Source organism: Furipterus horrens, unplaced genomic scaffold (assembly GCF_987537825.1).
Source record: "Furipterus horrens unplaced genomic scaffold, mFurHor1.1.pri manual_scaffold_10, whole genome shotgun sequence".
Classification (NCBI taxonomy): domain Eukaryota; kingdom Metazoa; phylum Chordata; class Mammalia; order Chiroptera; family Furipteridae; genus Furipterus; species Furipterus horrens.
Window position 1 is genome coordinate 90,134,261 of NW_028327180.1, and position 24,650 is coordinate 90,158,910.

General features: G+C 45.6%; 1 protein-coding gene across 5 annotated transcripts in view; it reads right to left on the reverse strand.

Moving 5' to 3' along the window:
- Window positions 1-789: 789 nt before the first annotated feature.
- Window positions 790-24,650, reverse strand: part of ATP10B (ATPase phospholipid transporting 10B (putative)) — a 101,499-nt gene continuing 77,638 nt past the window's right edge. For 2 of the 5 annotated variants that reach the window (XM_090288526.1, XM_090288527.1), the window contains 2 exons: window positions 24,411-24,598; window positions 18,299-19,599 (listed from right to left, as the gene is read on the reverse strand). In XM_090288526.1, coding sequence (XP_090144652.1) covers window positions 19,146-19,599; window positions 24,411-24,598 — 642 coding nt within the window. In that variant the 3' untranslated portion in view covers window positions 18,299-19,145. Of the gene's footprint in view, window positions 1,033-18,298; window positions 19,600-23,528; window positions 23,675-24,410; window positions 24,599-24,650 lie in introns of those variants that run through there. The other 3 variants (XM_090288528.1, XM_090288529.1, XM_090288530.1) reach the window with 3 other exon arrangements.

A 24,650-nucleotide genomic window follows, 5' to 3' on the forward strand; every position in this document is an offset into this window, starting at 1 on the left:
CGAGCTCTCTGTCAGTCGACTTGGAGGTCAATCAGAGAATCGCCAGGGCAGCCACAGTTATGGCCAAACTGAACCGGCGAGCGTGGAACAATTCCAGCCTCACTGAGAAAACCAGACTGCGCATCTACCAAGCCTGCGTACTCAGCACTCTCCTCTATGGCAGCGAGACGTGGACCACCTACGCAAGGCACGAAAGGAAACTCAACAGCTTCCACATGAGGTGCCTGCGACGCGTCCTGCATGTCGCCTGGCAGGACAAGGTCCCCAACACCGAGGTGCTGAAGCGAGCCAATATGAGCAGTTTGCATGCAGTTCTTAGTGAGAGACGCCTCAGGTGGCTCGGCCATGTCAAAAGAATGGATGCAGGCCGTATTCCCAAAGACCTCCTCTACGGCGAGCTAGAAGAAGGCAAGAGGATGACAGGGCGCCCAAAACTGCGGTTCAAAGACATCTGCAAAAAGGACATGACACAATGCTCCATCAATCTCAACACATGGGAAGTTCAAGCAGACGACCGCCTAGCCTGGAGGCTCGCGGTCAGGCAAGGTACGTCACGTGCAGAGGCTGCACGCAACGAGGAGGCGGTCCAGAAAAGATCGAGGCGGAAGCAGCGTCAGCAGCAGCAACAACAGCCATCTGCCTTCACCTGTACCAAGTGCGGCAGGGATTGTCACTCCCGAGTCGGACTGCACAGCCATTCTCGGCGGTGCAGATAGACTCTCAAGAAGCTACGCCATCGTCTCTCGAGACGGACGGCTGCCGACGATGACTTGTTAGAGTTATTTTGACTGCCTGAGAGTGTGCCAGGGAGGTGGGGAGAGAAGAGGCATTATTCAAGGGCAGAGATGTTCAAAGTTTACGAAGGGACAGTGATGGACATCAGCTTGTTTGGAGGAACTAATAAAGCACCAGCATCAAGGGAGAGGCCTCCTGGCTTTTTAACATGTACTTTCTTCTCTCTTTATAACTGGGGCTTACAAACCCTCTCTTGTAAACATTCATGTCACTGATGGGATGTCCACTGGTCCAGACCTACAGAAAAATTTGAGAAAACATATCAAATCATTCAATATGCCCATTGTTTTTCTTTGACTCAGCTATTCCTTTTTGAGAATGTATCCTAACAAAATAATCGAGCAGCTGAGAGAGGTGGCACAAGAATTTTTTTTTCTTATTTTATAATTTTGAGAAATTATGTATCTGTCCAATAGTAGACAATTGCTTAAAAAAATCAATACATACAATCAATGAGATATTATATAGCTTTGAAAATGAAATTATAGAAGTATATTTATTGACAAGTAAAGATGTTTTTTATAATGTATAAATGTGAACATAGGTACAGTCTTCATTGTGAGTTTATGGGAATTTGATTACAAATACTGGATGAGTGCACACGCAATATTATTGGAGACAAATTTATTAGATGTTTTGGGGAGCACGCTTTATGTCTTTAAAAGAAATATATTGGTTATGACTGGGGTATGAATCCTTAGTAATAAAAAATCCTAGACCCAAAATGGCTGCTAACTTGCCCTGTATAGTAAAGAAGTGTTTTGGACTCCCAACAAGTCTGGATGTTGTATGGGAAGGAAAGAGAAACTTCATTCTTCCTTGGCCTCCCTCCTACCCTCCTCCTCCCTGGCTTTCCCTCTCCCCCATCCCAGCCCAGCCCAGGAGGGCCATTGAAGGGATAGCAATTCACCCCAGCTGAACATAACCAAAGCCCCTGGCGAGGGTCTGGGAAATCCAGCATGCAGGCTTCTAGGCTCGGCAGCAGGAGGAGGGTATGGAAGGGAGAGTGCGGGGTAGCCACAGCCCAGTGGAATTCTCATGACACGGAAGTTTTGATACTTGTTCTCATATGCTTTCATCCTAGCACCGCAGTGAAATATAAGCCCTTTTCCGAAGGTGGCCACTGGCTGAGTCAAGTGGGAACTGGTGAAGAATTGAGGCAGGAGTGTGGACAAAGTAATTAGTTTGGGCAAGAAAGTCAGATTTCAGTCCCAGTCATCAAAGAAAACGACCTGTCTGGAGACACAATAGGTACAAGTCTCGACATTTGTCACCTGATTTGTTGCTTAGCCATCAGCACAGGGTACTTGCACACAGGTGTTCGTGAGTGAGGCACAGGGAGGCAGGTAATCAGAACGAAAAAGTGTAAGAATATTAATCAAATGGAGATGATTAGGTAGAAAGTCAATTTGTTTATGTAAAAAGACACACCTCTGGATTCTTTAATGAGAAGATGGAATTTACAGAAAATATTCTTAGAGAAATCTAGAGGCTTCCACTTAAGAGTCAGATGGTGACTAGGTACCACGGCTGTGGGGACACCCCAAAGATGGGGCAAGGGCAGGAAGGCAGAAGGCAGGGTGACCCTGCTGCTGCGAGGATTATAAACATTCCGCACCGAACACCTCAGAAGCTTAAATACAGATCTTGATGACATTTAAATATGCAATGGACTGATCTGGCCCAATTGTGTTTTAAATATGCATTACTTTCCTGTAAGAAACTATTTAACAGTGATTATTTATCCTGGGCTTAATCAGTTAGTGTTTGAAATTGTCCTGCAAATGTGAAAGAACATAACTACATAACCTCAGCTCTTTGAGACACTCTAGAAGTCGCCTCCTCCTCCTCCCCTCATGGCCATCTAATGAAATGGGGCTCAGAGAGCCTAACGTCTTGCCTGAGGTCACACTGCTGATTGAAGACAAATGAGAGCTGGAACTCAAGCAGCGTGGCTCCCAGTCACATAGGTTTCTGTGCCTTTTACTGTACACTGTGCCTTGTATCTTGACAGAGGCCAGGCCTGTATCTGAGTGAAGCGGTGTTTTCTAGATTCATAAGAATTACCCACAGGTACTTTTTCAACATAAATCTGTCTGATGCCCAGCCCAGGGATTCAGAGGCAGAATTCTGGGGTGTCAGAACAAAGCTCAGGAGCATGTATTTTCAGAAAACTTCCCAATGCGTTTCTGATGTCCTGCCCCCTTTTTCCCTTGTCCAACCCTGTGTAAAAACACGCTTTTAAGCATTGATTGGCAGAAGAGAGAATTATTTTTAGATGTCCTCACAATTCCAGTTAGGGAAGGCTTTTGCCTAAAGCCCCCTGACTAAGTGACTTCCTGCAGGGCTCATGTGCTGTTACACCCGCGTTAGACATTTCCATTTGCCTTGGCTGGGTGCTCAGTTTGTTAGAGTGTCATCCCAATATGCCAAGGTTGTGGGTTTGATCTCCGGTCAGGGCACAGACAAAATCAACCAACGAATGCATAAGGGGAACAATAAATAGATGTTTCTCTCTCTCTCTTTCTCCCTCTCTTCCTCTCTCTAAAATCAATAAATTAAAAAAGTTTTCCATGGGCCCATCCTTTGTACTGAGAACAACAAATGATGAAGGTGAAGCACTAGCCCTAGTCAGATTGGCTCCTCTAAGTATCTGTAGTCCAGAAAATTGCAGGGTGAGATCTTATTCAGGCCACGTCAAGTATCGATCCCCAGGCACCAGGCTGTTGGCGTGTTTACCCCATAGTGAGTATAAGTTACAACTGGGGAGATGAGGCAAGTCTAGGGATGAGTCTCTCTTGTCCAGTGTGCTATCTGCAGCTCCTAAAACAGTACCTGGCACATAGTATATGCTCAGTAAATATTTGTTTACTGAATGACTGAAAGGGAGCTGCTTATTGGGCACCAGCTTGAAATAGCTGTACTTAATGTATCTTGAGTCACTATGTGTCCTCTTTCCAGAAGTGTGGTTGGATCTGAGTGCAGTTGGGATTCATCCAGCAAAGCTCCACAGGGCCTAATGTATGATGATAAATCATAACCCTCCCAGGTGCTCAGAATCAATTTCACACCTCATCTGTTATCATGAGCAGAATGTGTGAGAAAGTCCCCTCACCATGGTAATACATCAACTCACAAAAATAAAAACGCCCAAAGATCAGAAAAAGGAACCCTGTTCTAGTCCATGGTGCTTAATCAGCTACCCAGACATTGATGGATTTCAGGGGATATTTACATTTAAATCACAGCATCAGAATGTCTCAAGCAGAAGCCAGAGTTATAGGCCGCATGGAAGCAATTAAAAAAATTATTTCTTATGATCTGTAAGTCAGAAACTAGGTCTCTCTTTGTAGACATAGTCTGTAAAAAAATTAGAGAGAACTGAGGCCAGGAGACTATGCAGAGCAGTGTTAGGTTGGCCACCGGGATCCTCACCAGGCCCATGACAGACATAACTAATGTATCACATTGTATTTTCCTCTGTGCCTGTTACAGACTCATTGCTTCTCATTCCAAGGCTCTAAGAAGCCACTGCTTGTTGTCTGGAGGTCTCATGGGGAACTGAAACTCACTGACCATCACTGGTTTGGCGTTTGTCTTTGGCGACTCTTTCTTTGGAGAGCTAATATTAGTAGGTAATAAGAACATGAAGGGACAAGCCAATGAAATACCATAGGTTTGGAAAACATCTTGAATAGTCAGCTGGTGTACTGTCTTCTGGGCAGGTTACTATTCAAAGCCATTGGCTAGAGATGATTTCCTCAGTGGTGGTGTTTCACCAGCTGAGATTTTGGGGCCATACGCACAGGGTCACCTTGATGATAATGTAGGTGCTCAGGACTTACTGGGCCAGAACCTCTGGGTTTGAAGCCAAGGACACTGCATTGGGACAGGGATCCCGGTGTGTCTCAGTCACTCTAAAGTTGGGTAACCACAGCCCTGTGGAGACCTGGATTCTCATCCCAGCTGTGCTGTTCACTTGCTGTGTGAACGTGGGTACATCCCTTACCCGAGTCTCAGCTTCCTTATCATCTACCTCATAGGGCGAGCGAGTCTCGTTTGAGATCAGACACCTGAGAGTGCTTTGAAAAGGAACGTGCTGTAAACATGGACTATACTGTTGTCTACCTGGTAAACTGGTGGGGAGTTAGAGAACTGGGGTGGATTTTCAAAAGTAGATTCTAGGATAAAACAACTATGGGGCATTTACACCATGGAACACTACTCGGCCGTAAAAGAAGAAAAATTTTACCCTTGGCGACAGCATAGAAGGACCTGGAGAACATTATGCTAAGTGAAATAAGCCAGTCAGAGAAAGACAAATACAGTACAGGGCTCCCTCACTTATTGTGGCTATTACGGTCTGGACCCCCTCACCCCCCCGCGATAGGTGAAAATCCGCGAAGTAGGCACCTTACATTTATTTTAGTATTTACTGTACAGTACCGCAAAATCCTGTGATATAGCGAAAAATCTGTGATAAATAATTAAATATAACATTTAAAAAATTATTACCGTGAGGTCGCTATAAGTGAACCGCGATATAGAGAGGGATTACTGTACCACATGATTTCACTTATATGTGGACTCTAATGAACAAAATAAAGTAACAAACAAAATAAAGACTCAGAGACGGAGAGCAAGATGACAGCTAAGGTGGTGGGCAGGGGTGGGGGGAAGGGTAGGAGGTGGAGGGATTGAGCCAAAAGGAAACAGAATTCAAGGACATGGATAACAGTGTGGTGATTTGGGGGAAGAGGTATAAGGGGACTAAATGGTAATGGAAAAAAATACAATAAAAAGTTGATTCTGACTTTATCAGGAGTCAGTGATCTGCTAAAAACCAGAATGACGTAGGAGAATAACAATAACTCTGCTGAAGAGACCGGAGCAGTAGCTATCAAACATGGGTACAAATTAGAATCGTCTGGGGAAAATATAAAACTACAGGCATACCTCATTTTATTGTGCTTTGCTTTATTGTGCTTCACAGATGTGTTTTTTCACCAATGGTCGGCAAGAAAAGTATGACTCACTTTATTGTGGTAGGGTTTTATTGCATGGTCTGGAACTGAACCCTCGATATCTCTGAGGTACGCTGGAACGGAAGCCAGGCCCCCATCCAAGAGAGAGTTAAACCGCATCCCGGGAGTGTGGGCTTGGGCCCTGGTGGCTCTGGTCAGAGCTGTGCTGGTTTCTAGCCTTCCTGACGGTCGGTCTGCCTGTCTCTCGAGCCTATTGACTCCCTGTCTTCTCCCAACACAAATGTAAGTTACTCAGGCTCACATTTGTTGCTTCTGACCCGAAAACCTTAACTGACGTCTCATTAGCTGAGTAATCACCAAAGCCAGGGACTGTGGGCGTCATGACTCCTCTGGCTCCAGAATGACCAGCGGGCACAATTTCTGACACACAGTGCAGATTAACTATTGGCTGAACAAACAAATTGACAGCCACCCAAGTGCTGATACTGACTGCGGCAGATTGAGTCTAGGTTTCCTGGAAGCGAAAAGACAATGCGCTGAAAAGTTGCTGCCATGTACAGGCGGCGGTGGTGGTTTTGAACACTGGAGACACAAAGGTAGGGAAGACCTAAATGAGCTCATGGTACATAAAATTTTTTATTTTTAATTTTAATTTTTTATTTTTAAGTATATATTTTATTGATTATGCTATTACAGTTGTCCCAATTTTCTTTTTTTTCCCCTTTGTCCCCCTCAGCCCAGTACCTTCCTTCCCTCCAGCAATTCCTCCTCCTCCTCCTCCCCACCCTTAGTTCATGTCCATGGGTTGTACACATAAGTTTTTTGGCTTCTCCATTTCCTTTACTATTCTTAATGTCCCCCTGCCTGTTTTGTACCTACCAGTTATGCATCTTGATCCCTGCACCTTTTCCTCTATCCTCCCCTTCCCCCTTCCCACTGATAACCCTCCATATGATCTCCATATGTTTGGTTCTGTTCCTGTTCTAGTTGTTTGCTTAGTTAGTTTGTTTTAGATTCATTTGTTGATAGTTGTGAGTTTGTTGTTTTACTGTTCACAGTTTTGATCTTCTTTTTCTTAAATAAGTCCCTTTAACATTTCACATAATAATGGCTTGGTGATGATGAACTCCTTTAGCTTTACCGTGTCTGGGAAGCACTTTATCTGCCCTTGCATTCTAAATGATAGCTTTGCTGGACAGAGTAATCTTGGTTGTAGGTCCTTGCTTTTCATCACTTTGAATACTTCTTGCCAGCTCCTTCTTGCCTGCAAAGTTTCTTTTGAGAAATCAGCTGATAGTCTTATGGGAACTTTTTTGTAGGTAACTCTCTGCTTTTCTCTTGCTGCTTTTAAGATTATCTCTGTCTTTAACCTTTGGCATTTTAATTATGATGTGTCTTGGTGTGGTCCTCTTTGGGCCTAAATTGTTTGGAACTCTCTGTGCTTCCTGGATTTGCATGTCTGTTTCCTTCACCAAATTAGGGAAGTTTCCTTTCATTATTTTTTTAAAATAAGTTTTCAAGTTCTTGCTCTTCCTCTTCTGTTTCTGGCACCCCTATGATTTGGATGTTGGTACATTTCAAGTTGTCCCAGAGGTTCCTAACCCTCTCCTCATTTTTTTTTTCAATTCTTATTTCTTCATTCTGTACTGGTTAACTGTTTATTTCTTCCTTATGTTCCAGTACATTGATTTGAACTCTGGCTTCCTTCCTTTTACTGTTGGTTTTGTGTAGATTTTTCTTCATTTCACTTAGTGCAGCCTTCACTTTTTCCTTTATGTGTTTGCTGTACTCAATCATGTTTGTGAGCCAATTCATTATCACCAGTATTTTGAACTCAGCACCTGTTAGGTTTTATATCTCCTCATCACTTGGCTCTCTCTCTGGACCCTTGATCTGCTCCCTCTTTTGAGCCATACTTCTCTGTTTCCTCAACTTGACAGCTTCCTGTGTTTGCCTCTGTGTATTAGGTGGAACTGTCGCACCTGTTACATTGTAAGGGGTGAAGCCTTAGGTATTCCCCAGTGCTCGGCAACCCCAGTTTCAGTGCTTTGTGGCACTGTATGTGGGGGAGTGGTCATAGAGGGCACAATGCCACTTGCTCAGCACTCTCCCATTTTCCACTCACTACACTTACTCCCCATATGTGATTGGCGCCCCTCTAGCTGTTGCATTGGTGATGGTTCCCACAGTGGGTGGGTTTTTGTACATTTTTGGACTGTGGGGCCCTCTAAATGAACCCATCTCCATCCAGGTAGTACAATTTGTCCCTGTTTCCAGGATGTGTGGTGGGGACAGTTATTAGAGGGCCAATGTTCCCTGGTCTAATGGTATAGATTTGATTCATGCACATGTGCTGGACATTTTCCTTTTGCTCCTCCAGATCAGCTTTCCACCCCTTCCACCCCGCTCTGTGCCCAGGGGGCTAGCTATACCCCAGGGTCAATGGCAACCGAGTTCAATGTGTGATCCTGAGATCAGAATCATACCAGCATTACTGATGATCTGGAATTCTTGTCCCTTAGCCCAGACCAACTGAATCAGAAACTTTGGGTATGGGTCCAGGAATTTTTGCTTTCACAGTCCTCAGGGGACCCTGATGTCTTATCAAAGTATGAGAACCACTGGGCTATGCCAATGAGTTCCCTCTCCTTCAGTTTCTGGTCCCTTCTAAAATGAGTGACCTAACAGTGGCCACCTCCAGTTAACCTGACCACCTCCTCTCCCAAAGCCTCACAACCTTCCACCCTATCTACAACCTTGTGTGAAAAACCATAAATAATACTTCTTCCTGACATGGCCTCCTTTCTGCCATTTGTATTTGTGTCCCACTGGCTTGTTAATTTCAGTTTGGGCGTTGGAGACCTCATGACCACTGTTGTTATGCAGGGCCCCTTTGCTGTTCAATAAATGCCAATAAACCATACTCTGCAGGCTTAATAATTGCTGCCACTCGAAACAGAATGCAAGGGCAAAGCTCACTTTGGTCTGAATAGGATTTGAAAGGGCTGAAAGAACAGGTCTGGAGTGCGCAGTGGAAATGCCAGTTGAATATTAATTAGAGTGGCTCTGCTGGCCTGTGGAGGGTGCGGTGGTTCAGCCCGAAGAGCCAGGGAGGGAAATCGAAGGCAGACGAGACGGATGCTCCTGCTTGTGGAATCCGAGCGAGTGTGGCTTCAAGCCGAGTCCAGGGAGCCTCGGGTGGTTTTCTGCAGCTCTCCCGGTGTTCAGAGAGCTCTTCCTGGTTTTCTAATTTGCTCTTTTTATTTACTCCTCAGAATCACCAGAATGACTCAGCCAGGAGCTGTCTTAGGGGCAGGTTTTAATGAGTGGCTTGGGGATTCAGAAAATGACAGGGAGGTGGGTGGGGGTTTCTGAACCTCTTTGTCCCACCGATTATTTCCCACAGTCCAGGAGTGGAATGCTCATGTCTACCATGATCCAGACCCTGGATAATCACAACCAGTCTCTTCACGCAGTAGGCGTCTACACACACAGATGCACAGAGTACTAATAGCATGGTGGTGGTGGGGCTTATGGACGGACTGAGCCATAGGCAAGAGATCATCTCCAGTATCTCAACCTCTGGTAAACTCTTATGTGTACAGAATAATTCCCTACAGCTCTAACTGCCCAGTAGATTGTGTGCCTAATTGTTTCTTTCCCCTTACAACGGGGGCCTCCTAGTAGGCTGTATGTTTTGGTGTAATTATGTCGGCTCAGACCAGGGCCCAGTCCATTTTAGCAGCCTGAGGAGTCTGCTAATTGTCCTGAAGTGTGCTGCCTGGTGTGTGCCTCATTGCTGTAGTGGCTTTAATGGAACTTCTAATTAAGAATAAGAAGAGAGGCAGGGCTGGGGGCGTTCTTCCCACGTCAGGGGTTTGGGCAAGGCCCCTCTGAGCATGCCCATGGTGGGAGCCAGCTGGGGCAGAAATTAACATGCCTCTGCTATGGTTTTTCTGCGAGGAGGCACAGTGCAGGCTCTTGGGCTGTAATTAGAGCTGGGCCAATGTCAACATGTCTTCCAGTTTGCTCGTCTTTTCTCCCAGGCTCTGTGGCAGGGGTTGGAGGTTGTGCGTGTGGAGAAGTTGGGGTGGGGCGGAAGGAGGCTGCAAAGTTGAAGTTGCTGGAGGTGCAGCTTGGTACCTTGAGGGAGGTTGCGAGATAAGGCTGTTCTGGAAAATCACATGCTGTGCTGCTTCCCAAAGACCAGGCTGCTCTGCTTGTCAATGGGCTGGGAATCTGATCTGGGTTTGGAATACTGGTCTACCTCTTATGAATAGTGCATCTTTGGGTAAGCTACTTTTTTTTGAATCTCAGTCAGTGTGCTTGCTTGTAAAATGGGGGATAAAAATACACTTGAAAATTAAATATATATATTTTTTCATTTAGTTTTAGAGGGAGGGGAAGGGAGGGAGAAAGAGAGGGAGAGAAATATCAATGTGTGGTTTCTTCTCGTGAGCCCCCAACTAGGAACCCGGCCTGCAACCCAGGCATGTGCCTTGACCAGGAATTGAACTGGCAACCCTTTGGTTCGCAGGCCCGCACTCAATCCAGTGAGCCACACCAGTCAAGGGACAGTGAAATTTTGATGGCATTTTGGTGGCATCATGAATATAGCACTCAGGAATGTCTGTAGCCCATATGGACAATCACTTCTCTCCAGTCCAGTCCTGCACTTCCCCATCCCCATTCTCCTGCTCCCCTCTGCCCAAACTAGAGCCAGAAGAAACATGAGCAGAATGGAAACAAACAAAAAATTATTTATAACTGAGTCCCATGGCCCAAAGTAGAAGAGAGGAAAGTAAGCGAAAGAGAGATTGGCTTCCACATGAGATGAGTCTCAGCCCAGTTGTGGTGGCTGACTCCGTGGATGGAAGAAATCCAAGACAGACACAGGAGTCCAGAATATGTATGGAACGCTTTTAAGACAGGTTGTCAAGAACTAATGATTTTCCTGGAACTTTGATCACTGGATCATCATCTGGTCTCTGCCTGTGGGGTAGAGAAGACGGGCTGCTGAGACAGAGGGAATGTCCCTCTGCCTCCTGGATTTGTGGTCAGGACTAGACGAGCGAACATTTTGATGAGCCAGTCTACTGCTCTCATCGGCCAAGGCTTGGTTCTAGCCCCACAAGGACCTAAAGGGGAATCATTTCATGACCTGTGGCTTCTGGCTCTAACATTCTAGAAGGAGGGATTAAAAAAAAAAAAAAAAAAAAAAAAAGAGTAATAGCAGGCTCATGGGAAAATTGAGTATAGCCAAAGTAACGCTCAACCTTCTGCAAGTTCATGTTCCCTTCCTGGGTCTTGTATCCTCTCTCTGCTTCCTTTGTGTCTTAAAAAGAGGATGGTTCGACTTGAAATGTAGCAAATGCTAAACTGCCCAGGGTTCTTCTTCTTTTTTTTAATTTTATTTTTTAATTAAGTTGTCATACAATATTTTATTAGTTTCAGGTATACAACATAGTGATTGGACATTTATATAACTTCGGAAGTGGTCACCCTGCTAAGTCTAATAGCCATCTGGCACCACACATAGCTATTATAGTATTATTGACAGTATTATTGACTATATTCTCTATGCTGTACTTTATATCCCTGTGACTGTTTTTATATCTGGCAATTTGTACTTCTTAATCCCTTCCCTTTTTTCAGCCCCCTCCCATCTGGCAACCATCAGTTTATTCTCTGTATCTATGAGTTTATCTTTGTTTTGTTTATTTCTTTATTTTGTTATTGAGGTTCCACATATAAGTAAAATCATACAGTATTTGTGTTTCTCTGTCTATCTCACTTAGCATAATTACCTTCTGAGTCTATTCATGTTGTCACAAATGAAAAAAATTTATTTTGTTTTTATGGCTGAGTAATATTACATTATCTATCCATCACACTTTCTTTATACTTTTTGTCAATGAAAACTTAGGTTGCTTCTGTATCTAGGCTATTGTAAATAATGCTATAATGAATGTAGGGGTGCATATATTTTTCTGAATTAGTGTTTTGGGTTTCTTTGGATAAATATCCAAAAGTAGAAATTGCTGGGTCATATGGTAGTTCTATTTTTAATTTTTTGAGGAACCTCTCTACTGTTTTCCATAGTGGCTGTACAAATTTGCAATCCCACCAACACTGCATGAGGGTTCCCCTTTCTCTATGTCCTTGCCAACACTTGTTTGTTGATTTATTGATGCTAGCTACTCTGACAGGTGTGAGGTGATAGCTCATTGTAGTTTTAATTTGCATCTCTCTGATGATTAGTGATGTTGAGCATCTTTTCATATATCTATTGGTCACCTGTGTGTCCTCTTTGGAGAAATGTGTATTCAGGTCCTCTGCCCATGTTTTAATCAGATTGTTTTTTTGTTTTGGTGTTAAGTTGTATGAGTTCTTTATATTTTGGGTATTAACCCCTTATCTGATGTATCATTGGAGCATGCCTTCTCTTATTCAGTAGGTTTTTTTCAGTTTGTTGAGTTTCCTTCACTGTGCAAAAGCTCTTTAGTTTGAGGTAGTCCCACTTGTTTAATTTTTTCTGTTTCTTGCTTGAGAGACATATCCAAAAAAATAAAAATAAAAATAAAAAAAACACTGCTAAGAGCAATGTCAAAGTTTATTGCTCATGCTTTCTTCTAGGGGTTTTATGGTTTCAGGTCTTACATTTAAGTGTTTACTCTATTTTGAGCTAATTCTTGTACATGGTGTAAGAAAGTGAACCTGTTTAATTCTTTTGCATTTGTCTGTCCAGTTCCCCCGACACCATTTATTGAATATTCTGCCTCCTTTGTCATAAATTGACCATATAGGCATGGATTTATTTTTGGATTCTCCTTTCTGTATTGTTTTTATGCCAGTATCATGCTTTTTTGATTACCCTTGTGATATAATTTGATATCAGGTAGTGTGATTCCTCCAACTTTGTTCTTTTTTCTCAAGATTGCTTTTACTATTTGGGGTCTTTTGTGGTTCCATAGAAAGCTTAGGATTATTTGTTCTAGGTCTGTGAAAAATGCCATTAGTATTTTGTCAGGAGTTTGCTTTATGTGTGTAGGTGCTCCTCTTTGGGTGACTAGATATTTGAGAGTTATGTTGTCTGACTGGGTTGATCCCTTCATCATTATGAAATGCTCTTTTTTGTGTCTTGTTAGAGCCCTTCTTTTAAAGTCTGTTTTGTCTGAGATACGCATTGCTACTCCAGTTTTTTTGTTTGTTTCCATTTGCAAGAAAATAACTTTTTCCATCCTTTTACTTTCTTCTATTTACTTTGCTCTCTTCTCTTGCATGTTGATAATTTTCTATAGTGTTGTTTGGATTCCTTTCTCTTAATTTCTTGTATAACTCTTGTAGATTTTTGGTTTGTGGTTACCATGTTCTTCTTCTCTACCACGTTGTTTATAGCAGCCTATTTTAAGTTGATGGTCACTTAAGTTTGAACACATTGAAAATTACTACCATTTTTACTCACCCCTTCCACGTTTATGTTTTTGTCATTATTTTTTACCTTTTTGTGTGTTCTTTGATTTATTTTGAAACTACACATGATCTTCCTACTTTTGCCATTTAACCATTGTACTGGCTTTAGTTGGTTGATCCACTGCTTTTATTATGTGTTTGTCTTTGATTGTGAGTTTTCCCTATTTTCTTAATTCACATTTTTAATCTGTTCTTTTAAAAAGAAGTTCCTTTAACATTTCTTGTAACTGGTTTATTGGTGTTGAACTCCTTTAGTTGTTCTGTTTGGGAAATTCTTTCTCTCCTTTGATTTTAAATGATAGACTTGCTGGGTAATCTTGGTTTTAGATCCTTGCTTTTCATCACTTTGAATGTTTTGTGCCAATCTGTCCTGGCTTGAAAAGTTTGAGAAATGAGCTGACAGTCCTATGGGACCTCTTGTAGGGAACTGCGCTTTTTTTTTTTTTTTTTTACCCTTTGGTGTTCATTTTCTCATTTTGAAATGTCCAAGCAGCCCTGGAAAGTTTGCTAGTTAATCTCTGGCTTGTGAGGTGGTTGAAGAGCCCTCACTGAGGGGTTTCAGGAGTCTCTACTCTAAATCTGAATTACTAGGTGACCCTGGGCCCATCTATTTCTCTCTCACCTGAGTTTCGTTATCTTCAGGAATATCTTTCACCTCATCTTGTGGGAACACAGGTTAGCTGAGGTAGAAAGGGCTCACGACACTGGAAAACCCCTTCCCCCTTCAAACTTTAGTCCTGCGTCTATCAACCAGCCTCCCTTGGCTGGACTGGGGTCTGAGGACAGACTCTGAGGATATGGCTGCCTCTAGGTGGTCTTGGTCCCCGAGGTGCCTGAGCTTACCTGTCCCCAGCGTGAGCTGTGAGGGGCTGGCCCCTCTAGCGGGCTGACTGAGGCACGGGGAGAGCTTAGGGGCAGTGCATTGCGTGGAAGGCGTATTGGAGACTTGTCTTGGTGCATTATTTAGGTAGTGAGCAGCTTTTTTTTTTCCCTTTGGGGGTGTGGTTGGAGATGCTGGTGAAGACTATAGGAGATGACAGCTCCCCGTTCCCCACTCCTTACACAGTTTAGCACCTAGAGCGGGCCCATGAAAGCCCGTGTCAGGGAAGAAGCGTCCTAGTACCAGCTCCCTCCTGACGGCTGCAAGTTGGGGCTGCCCTGCCCCTCTGTAGCTTTTCGCAGCTCCTTATTATCTACTGACCTGGGAAAGGCAACTCGGGGCCTCAAAAAGGCTTACGGGGCCCATCATCTTCCCAGATACAGGTGCTGCCTTCCCGCCTTCTCATACTCCCGCTGAGACCAGCACCTTCTATGATTTTCTTTCTTGAACAGCAAGAGACACAACATTGTTGAGCACAGAGTGCTGGGCACAGGGCAGAGAACAGATTGCTGGGGCAGCAGGCTGGGTTCCCTTGGATATGGGGTCTTGTGGGTGTGCGTGTGTGTGTGTGCGCGCAGGTAAATCAAATAGTAAATCAGTGGACTGGGGTCATTCCTTTCCTCTAACCAGCCTTCCCCAAATAGTTTGTCAGAGAAGCACAGGATGTTAGAACCAGTCCAGGTCCCACCCTGAGTGTTTGGGGAAACTGACCAAACCTCAGTTTGAGGTTGAAGCCTGGTGAAGGGATTTGTCCAGAGTCACAGCAGAAACTGCTGGCAGAGCCAGACTTGAAATTTGGCCTCCTGCTGCTGGGCTTGGCTCCCCGTTCCCCCTCTGACCTGTTTTTTTGTTGTTCCGGCCGCAGGAAGAGCCCTCGGGTGCAGCAGCTCCTCCACGGATGCTAGGTGGCACCAGATCGCCTCTGAACAGAACGCTGCTGGTCTGGGCTCCTGTCTGAAAATGCCCGAATCCTGAGGTTTGACTGGGCGGCACTCCTCTTGTGCCTTTGCTAAAAAGGCCTCCCTATCTGGGGCATTGCCCCAGCTCACGGTCCCCACTTTCTGGTTCTGTGCAGCCCTGCCTGGGCCACACCCCGCCTTGGGTTCTCTGGTGACCAGGGAGGAGGGTTCACTCCTCTGGGACTGGTTTCTCCTGGGGGCTCTGTATGCAGAGTGGGAAGTTCTGGCTGGGTGATCAGCTCCGGGGAGGAAGGCGTTCGGGTTCTCCATAGGCAGCTGTTCTCCTCTTTACTTAGTGAAGCTTTTGTCTGGGTGAACAATGCAGATGAATGTGGTGTGGGCTTCCCCCCAGGCCACCTTGCCAAGCTGTGACAGAGTTGGGATGGAGTTCAGGCTCGCTAAGCATTGCGCTACCTCGTCATCTGGCCCCTCCAGTCTCGTCTCATGTTTATGTAGCTCTGTGGCTAAGAGTGCAGGCTCTGGTTTCAGACTTCGGGAACTGGAACGCCCCCTTGCCACTTGTTAATTGTGTGACTGTGCCAAGTCTATGTAACCTCTCTCTGCTTCAGTTTCCCCTTTTGTGAATGGGATGCGGCAGATTACAAATGGCCTCAAATTTCTTCGTAACTCCTCCCACTAAACATGGCATACACTTCCCTACCCTCTTGCAACTGGGCTGGCTTTGTGACATGTTTTGAGAGAATGTGGTGGCAGTGGTGGTGTGGGAGGTCTGAGCCTAGGTGTCAAGAGACTTTGCAGCTTCTGCTCTTACTCCCAGAACGCTGCTGCCATGGGACAAGGCTGGCTGATGTCCTTGAGGATGAGAGACCACGTGGGGGGAGATCCCAACCACCCAGCCCCAATTGCCCACTTGCAGCATTGCAAACACATGAATAATTGTGTTCATCTACTAACTTGTGGGGGTGGTCCATGTGTCGCCAGAGCTATTTTAAATGCAATAGAGGAGAATAGCGGTACTTAGTTGTTAGGGCTGCTGTGAGGTTTATGCGATGATGTGCACTTGGACCAGCACCCAGCCCATGGTAAGCCAATACAGGTGTTACTACTAATGCTGTCTCGGGCACTTCCTCCTGCTCACTGGGTTCCAGTCATACTGACCTCTTTTGTTCTTTTTCTTAATTTTTGCAATCTCCCAAACTGTTTTCCTCCTTCAGGGCTTTCCTACTTCTTTCCTGGTTAAGGTCTCAGCTGAAACCTCTCCTCCTGGGAGTGGCCTCCTCTGAGTTCCTGGGAGCCATGGCTTCTTTTCCCCTCTGTCTCCCCTTCTGGACTATAAATCCCTCGAAGGCAGGAATGGGCCTCTTTTTGTTCCCTCTTTTATGACTGCCGCCTACCACAGTGCTGTGGACAGCAGGCACGCACTGGATATTTGCTGAACGAGTGAATGAAAAGGGGTACCTGATCAATATGGGTTTGAGGTTGGGGTCAGGCTTCAGGAAGGGGGATAGCCAGGTTAGAGGTTTAGAGGGAGGGGACTGTGTGTGCTGCTTCTCATTCCTGTAGCCATTTAGGTTTATGTCACACTCTTCCACTGATGGTTCCAACAAGCCTGTGAGTTGCTCTGAGTCAGGGATGAGTTCCTGGCAGCTCCTATCACATCACCACGCACGAAGTAGGGGCCTAACAGAAGTTTATTGGGTAGCTACAAGGATGGATGGGTGGATAAATGGATGAATGAATGAACAGATGAGTGAACCCAAATAAGGACGGATGGATGAGAGACTACTCAGAACCGCAAGCAACTCTGAAAAACTATGTTTATTTTCTTTTCTTCTAATAAAAGATGACACATCTCCAGTCAATCAGTAAAAGTTCATAAAAGTATAAAAATGTATTAAGTGCAATCATTAATGTTACGTTATAGGTAAATAGTTGTTATAACTGTTTCCTCTAAGGTGGCATGTTGGATGGTCACAGTTGACTTGGTTTACGAAGACGGGCAGGAGTAGGTGACCAGTTGGCCCTGACTGAGGAGTTTCCCAGGATGTGGGACTTGTAGTGCTAGAACTGGGAAAATCGCAGGCTGGTTGGGATGTTGGTCATGCAAGAAACAGAGCAGCATCACAGTGATGGTTTGTTTGGCATGTAGGTGTCAGGATCAGATATTTTCTCAACTTCTCTGTCACTTCTGTTCCTCTTAGCTCTGAAATAAAAACCCCTGTGTGATTATCGAGGGTGTTACAGCTTTTAAAGCGTTTTCACATGCCCTCCACTCCGTCCAGGTAACTTTGAACTTGATCCTTCTGCCAAGCCTGGGAGGTAGAGCAGTTCTACCCTAATTTGTAGGTGTGGCTTCCTGTGTCAAGGCTCCTGGCTCTAGAGAGCAAAGACCTTGGTCACAGCTTGTCTGAGGCTAGTGTTCTTCCTGCCCCTCTGTTCTTTCTGAAACACCCTGTCTCATCGGGCTTTCAGGACTGGGCAGGAATCACATGGAGAAAGTGACCCTGAGATCCAAGTTTTGGCTCAATCCCCTCATTTGGGGCAATTCATGTCATTATATCATAGGATTCTCCTGAAGACCCACCAGCTGGCCAACGCTGGTGTCATTATGTGGCAGAGTCAGTGAAAGTGACCCAGTGTTTTGGCTCCAGGATGATGCTCCAAATGGCTTCTTCAGTTCAGGTTTGTCAGCAGGGTGGGTCAGAGGACCAGCTCAGTCTGCCATTCGCCAACTTGGCTGTTGAGATCTTTTTGGGCATCGTTGTCAAAAAGTTACTCAAGTGAGGTGGCTATGACTCTCAGGCTCAAAGACTTGTCAGATTTATTGCTAAACGAAAGGGATTTTGCCTAATGGATACAGGCACCACCTTAAGGAGACAGGGTTTAACAGCCTTCCTTGACTTACCTTAAAAGACTAGGGACAGGCTATCCTTGTCCATAGTAGACCTAGCTTTTCTTGACAGCCTGTTTGAATTCTACCATCCATTTTTTAAATTTCAACACTGTTTTGAGTTTTTACATCTTTGGTATTTACTATCTCTAGGGGTAAGAAGCCTATGTAATAATCCTTCTTTTCCCGGTGAAGCGAGACTTCCTGTGACTCCCTAATTAAATGGGAGCATGTGCCCCTGTCCTCCTGATGGTGCTCCTCTGGGCTGGGCTTAATGGACAGGGTTTGCTATTGGCCCCCTGCCCATTGTTTGGGTTCAGGGTCGCTCATATCATATGGGTCTTATTCTGGGTGCAGGTGTGCTAAGATCTACTGATCTTAGTGTTTTCCTGTTCTGAGAGCTGGATGAAGGTGAGTACTTTTCTTTAAAAACAAATACTGTCAATAGCTTTACAAAAAGTGCTGCTCTTGGTAAGAGTCCCCAAGCTGTGGGACACAGGGCTGTCAGCTGAAGCCTGGGTTTCTGGGACACCCACTTCCCGTCATGTGCTTCTGTTCCTTCTGCCTCTTATGCTGGCTGTGGCCCTACAGCCCCCTGAAGTGTCTGTGGCACTGAGTTCCAGTCTAGCTTTAGTCTTTAGATGCAGTTTCCTCTGGCTTAGAGGCAAAAAGTGACCCAGTTCTTTGTGACTGGAAGGGAAGTTAACCCCAACACGGCCATCTCTGCAGTACCATTGAGATGAAGCCCCTGTATGTATGGCTTTCTTCTGAAAGCTAAACTCTGGCACGCACGGGGTGAGGTGGGGTTTGACAAGCCCAGAAACTTCCACAGCCTGAGAGATGCCTGGGTTGATACATTCCTTGGAATCTTGGAAACTTATGCATTGGGCTGTTAGGCTGTACTTATCTAGAGAATCAGAGGGACGTCTCTGAGCTAAAAAAAAAATTGAGAACTCAATGCCATAGAAATAGAGCCTCTTTATAAAACTCTTTGCAAGATGCGCTGCCTGGCAGCAGGAGAAAACAAGAGGCTGACTGGTTTCTGTTTTTTTGCCAAACCCATTGGGGCCAGCACTTCCTCCAAGGAAGTCAAGCCTGGTGCGGATGAAAGAGTTAAGACTGGCTCCTTCTTTCCTCCACGAACGGGGCCAGTGATGGGGCGGCCTCCTCCGAGTTGGTGCAGATTCCCGCAGGCGCCTGCCTCATATGGTCAGGGAACTCTGGGATCGGCGGTGGCTGCCCCTGCTTGAGCGCTGGTGTGCACCGCTCTGTCCACCTGGGTCGGCCCCGGAGGCCAGCACGCTACCCAGGAGGAGCTGGTCTCTGGATGAGAGTTGAGCTGAGGCGTCTGTGGAGCACGGGTCATCCCTCATGTGCTCTCCGCTGCGTCTCTCTCCCTGTATCCCTCCGCTCTCCTTGCATTTCTGCTTGGGAGGGCCGGAGCTCTTTGGGGTGCTGCTTCTGAAGTCCTGTTCAGGGACAGGTGGCAGTGGACGGTGGGTGGGCCGCGCCTCTCCAGGGACAGGGGCAGGCATTCGTCTGCTTCTCCAGCTCTGGATTCCCAGGTCTCTCTTGTCCGTGGGGAGTTTGTCAATTTTCTGAGCTTTTGTGATCAGGGACTTCCCGTATGTCCCTTGTAGAGATAAGAAAAAGTACCTGGTGGGAAATAAGAAATAACAGAATCAAGCTGTTTTCTGATTTCTGTTGACTTCTTGAATTTTAGCATTGACAGGGACCTTGGAAACCACCTCCCTACCCCAGGGCATGATCCTTTTTTTCTGCGTTCCTGATGGATGGTTATCAAATCTATGCCTGAGCACCTCTGGGATTTGGGAGTTCCATAATAGGTAATAGCTAACGTTTATTATGTACCAGAACTATTCTAAATGCTTTAAGGATCATGAACTTGTCTTTCCCAACAACCCCATGCGACTGGTGCTTTTGTTTCTCCATGTTACACATGTGGAAACTGAGGCAGCGAGAGTCCGTGATTTGTCTGGAGCCTCACAGGGGTCCAGCTGTGGTCAGCACCAAGCACGCTGGACCCCGAGGGTGTTCTCTTATCTACCACACACTCTTCTAATTTAGGTCATTTACTTTCTTTGCAATATCAACCCTTTATGGAACTTAAGTAGTTCCTAAATATGTATTCTCTTCTTAAATCTGTGGGCCATGCTAATTTCACAGCATTGCTGTATTTTCACGATTCGCCAGATGAAGAAACGGAGGCTCCAAGAGATGCTATAGGTTTTCTGCGGCCTCTTGAGCAGTTGCTGGGTCTCCCTGACAGTGGGTTCAGGGTTCCTGTATCCGGCCAGCGGTGTTGGAGCCAGTACTGGACCCTGGAACTGGGCGTCCCTATTCATGCCTGGAGTCTTTTCCTCTTCCACGTTTTGGAGCGAGTAAGAAGGTGAAAAGAATTGTGTGGTCTAAGGAGAAAGCATATACCATCTTGTGACACTGGGCAAGTCATGCTCCCTCTCTGGGTGTCAGTTCCTTTATCTAAAAAGTAGACATCTAAGGTTTTTCCCCAAAATAACCCTTTAACAATTTTTTATTTCTAAAGCCTTAGAAGCAGAGAGCACACATCCTTTCACCACGTCTGAAAGCATTAGATGACCGACCTCCTGTGGGCGAGGGGTTTCTGCAGCCCCCAGGGCACCGGGTCAGCCTTCCCTCATTCTTTCTCCTCACCCAGAAAGGCCGCACAGGTGGGCATGCTCATGTCAGGAAAGGCTGGGCTTCCGTCCTGCAAACCGGACTTCCCTGCTTAAACCTTTCCCCCAAGCCACTGCTTTCCTTCTGCCTCCATCTATGCAATAGATACTTATTATCAAGTCCCTGCAATGGGCCAGGCCCCCAAGGAATGAAGCTGAGAGAAGGACGGACAGCGTTCTTGCTCCCCTGTGGCCCCTGAACAGCTAGCTATAAGCAGAAGGGCAGTGAGAGACAGTGTCAGACACCCGATCTGGTGTGAGACACCGTCCTTGAGGAAGAGACCTCTCCGCTGAGAACTGAGGGGCGCCTGCAAGGCAGCCCAAGGGAGTGAGAACTGAGTCCATGCACAATGGCTGGAATGGGGACAATGGGGACAGAGTGGGGAAATGACAGAAGGGGTTGTCAGGGCCAGAGCAGGCAAGACTGAAAGCCTTGTCTTGGTTTTTTGTGCTTTACTGTAAAGGCCTTGGGAAGCCCTGGGAGGGTTATAAGCATATTACATGATTATAATTTGACACAGTGGTAATGGATTAGAGTAAAACCTAATAAGAGACTTTTGAAGTAATTTGGGATGAAGGGATTATGACCTATCCATGGTGGCGGCTGTAGAAATGGAAGTAGCTATAGAGTTGAGAAATACGTAGCAGATAGAATTGTCAGGTCTTGGTGATGTGCTAGATGTGGGCATGAGGTGATAGGCAGTGTCAGGGGTAACTCCAAGGGGTACCTTGGTCCCGATTGGGTAGTATTTGATGGAAGAAACTCTGGAAGAGACCTAGGTTTCCCGAATGGTGATGATGATAAAGGGAGAATTATGACAAATTATAGCTGTCTCTCAATTTCTTCAAACTTACATACCAAGTGGAGGTGGTGAATAGGTAGCTAGAAAGATGGATCTGGGTTGGGAATTTATATTGGAGATCTGTTAAATATATTTATCTTCACAATAGTGTTTACTGTGTCTGTGGAGAGACTATAAAGATAAAAGACAAAAGAACCTAAGACCAAGGCTTGGCATACACCACATCAAGGACGTGAGGTAGGAGAGAAACAAAGAGTGTTGGGGAGACTGTCCAAGGACTGATGTCCTGAATTGCAGCTAATTAAGATGCTCATTATGTTTTAAAGGTCATGTGTTAGCTTCTTTTGTTTTCATCTGCAAACAATTTACATGTTCTTAGCTTAAGAGAAGTACAGTTCATTTATTCTGGTGGAATTAATTAGACCAAGATTAGTGAGGTCATGGTTAGTGGGCTAATTATCACGGGGTTGGTGAGTGAAATCTACCTCTATTATGACCAATATAGCTTATGCCCTTAAGTGAGCAAATACTGTTCTACAGCAAACATTCTACCACGTAGATTTCTATAACAAACAGTAATTTTTTCGATGTTACAAGTCAACAGTACTTGGAACTATTAAAATAATCTTTTCTCAGAAGAAACCTCTTTGCTTTTCTTAGTAAACAGAATTAAACAGAAATTCAACTTTATGATGATGATAAGCAAAGATTTAACTTACGTGCTATGGTAACCAACAAGTAAACATTTGCGCACTTTCCCCTAACTTGTCTGTTTAACAAGCTGTAATGTTCAGTGCTTGTCTCTTCAAAGCATGTGTTAACAGTCTTAATATTTCTCAGGGATTCTTATGAAGCTGGTAGCTTTTGGCTCCAGTGTTTTCCAGTCAATGGAAAGAGAAAGAATATGGGGCCAATGATTTTCTATTTCTATAATGCCCCCCAAAAGCACAGAACAGAACAGAGGAGCTCAGTCCTTGGTCAGTGGTGATCACAGCCGAGCTTAACCCCAGAAGTGTGGACAAACGTTTTTAACCCGCACATCTGATGCCCTATTCCAACGAGGGCATGATCCTCCTGGTCTCTCCCAGGGTCCAGCTCCCAAGGGGCTGGGCTGAAGAAGAGGTGTGGCGGGAGGCATGTCTTTCAAGACTTGTGTTTGCTCTTAATTGTTCCCCACTCGAGACTCGCAGGGCCCTCTGAACACTCGTCTCTTTGACACTCATATTATAGTCAAACTTAGGTCTGAGTCATTCACTGGGCTGCAGGCTTCTTGAGAGCAAGGATCCTCATTCACTAATTTTTCTGTTCCTTTAGCACCTGTTGCTCATTTATCTGAGTGCTGCCATGGTGGCAGGAACTGGGCTCAGTGTTGGTTGTATAATGAGGAGGATGCCTTCTGTCTGGGAGTTAATGGTCAGGCAGAGACAAACAGGCGATTTATAATAAGTGGGGTAAAGGGCAGTGACAGAGCTACACCCAGGGGATGGAACACACGAGAAAGTGGAACCTGTTCCGGCCCGAGGAAGGTAGGTGAAGTCATCATGGAAGGCTTGGGAGGAGCTTTGGTCGTGGGAAGGGTGTTCTGAGTAGAAGGAACAGCATGAGCTACGGTAGGAAGGTGAGAGAGGGCGTGGACGTTTAGGGAAGCGCAAGCGTCCGGGTGGTGTGCAGCCCAAAGGCTGAGGCAGGACGTGCGGAGACAAGGCTGCAGAGACTACGCACATTTAGACTCAGCCAACATGGGTGTTTGACATCTTGGTGGCTTCAGCCTCCAGCCTTGCATAGAAGTCAAGGTTCTGAGGTGGCTTAGGAAGAGGACATGGAGACCAACCTAGGTTAAACAAGCTGCCAAATTTATTAAAGGAAGCGCCGTCTGCTGATTCTGGATTAGCAAGTGTTCTGCACAATGTTGCGATGGCCTGTTTTTCCTGCAGCTTATATTGATAAAGTGGCTGAACTTGGATGTTCAGAGTGGTAAGATCATAAGGATGGAGAAAGGGACAAAGGTTTGTCTGTGGGTACATCATTGTCAAGTTTGCTGACTGCTCTGACTAGACAGTGTGGACAGAGACTAGAAGACTGGCCACCGAGTTGGGAGAATCCAGTTGCCACTGGGATTTGTGGTGAGCTTGTGGACACATTTCTGGTCCCTCCTGGCACTTGAGTTGTGCCCTGAGCAAGTGGGACTAGAACCATGGCTCCTCCTGATTTCTAGGTGACAGCAAAAACAAAATGAGAGGCTAGATAAGAGTGTGTGATAAGAGCAAGCTCCAAGGAGACACAAGGCATTGTTGCTCTTTTCCTGGAAAAGGCAAATGCAGAGAATTTAGGCTGAAAGTGTTAGAAATAGTCCCTGGGCATGATTTATTTGGCTAATACATCTTGTGTGTTAACAACATCTTGTGTGTGTGTTAACAAATTTGAGTAATATTAAAAAGTTGGCCATTTCATGCAAAATTTGAATTTCCGGGAAAATTCTAAAGCTCTGGAATGTTAAATGTGGTCACTCCTGGTGGCCACGATGGGGGAGGATGCTCAGGTCTTTCTCGCCACGGCTGAGCTTCAGCTGGCTGGCTGCAGTTGCCCGCCTATCTCTGCCGGCATTTGAGTGTGAGGCTCCTGGGTTCATAAAGACCATAGAGCTTTTCAAAATGATCCCTTATACGAAACAAAATTTGTAAAGCTGGAGGATAGGAATTATTATTCTCATTTTACAGCTGTCACAGAGGCCATGCCAGATTTGATGACTTGGCTACTCTGCGGCTGACCTGGGACCAGAGTCTGTGGTATCTGCCTCCAAGTTCATTGTTCTTTCTGTCCCAGGACCTTTGGAACTGTAACCTCAAGGATCCCAGCCAGGAGTCAAACTCCTGACTCCTAGGCTACGAAAATGGCTTACTGAGGGGTGACAGGCAGTTGCAGGAAGAAAAGGGGCCCATGCTCAAACCTGGGGAGAAGAGCCGCGACCGGCGTGAGGAGGCAGACGAGGTAGAAGGTGGGGTCTGAGAGCTGACCTTCCATCACCCCATAGGGGTTGGTGGGACTGTTACAGGTGACGCAGGTGGCGTTGTACACTAGGGACACCACAAAGTACATCAGGAAGCTGCCTACAAGAACCAGCGCGTGGATGATCGTCTGCGGAGGAGAAGTAGACGCTGTTGAAATAAGTCTTAGATCAGCAGGCAGT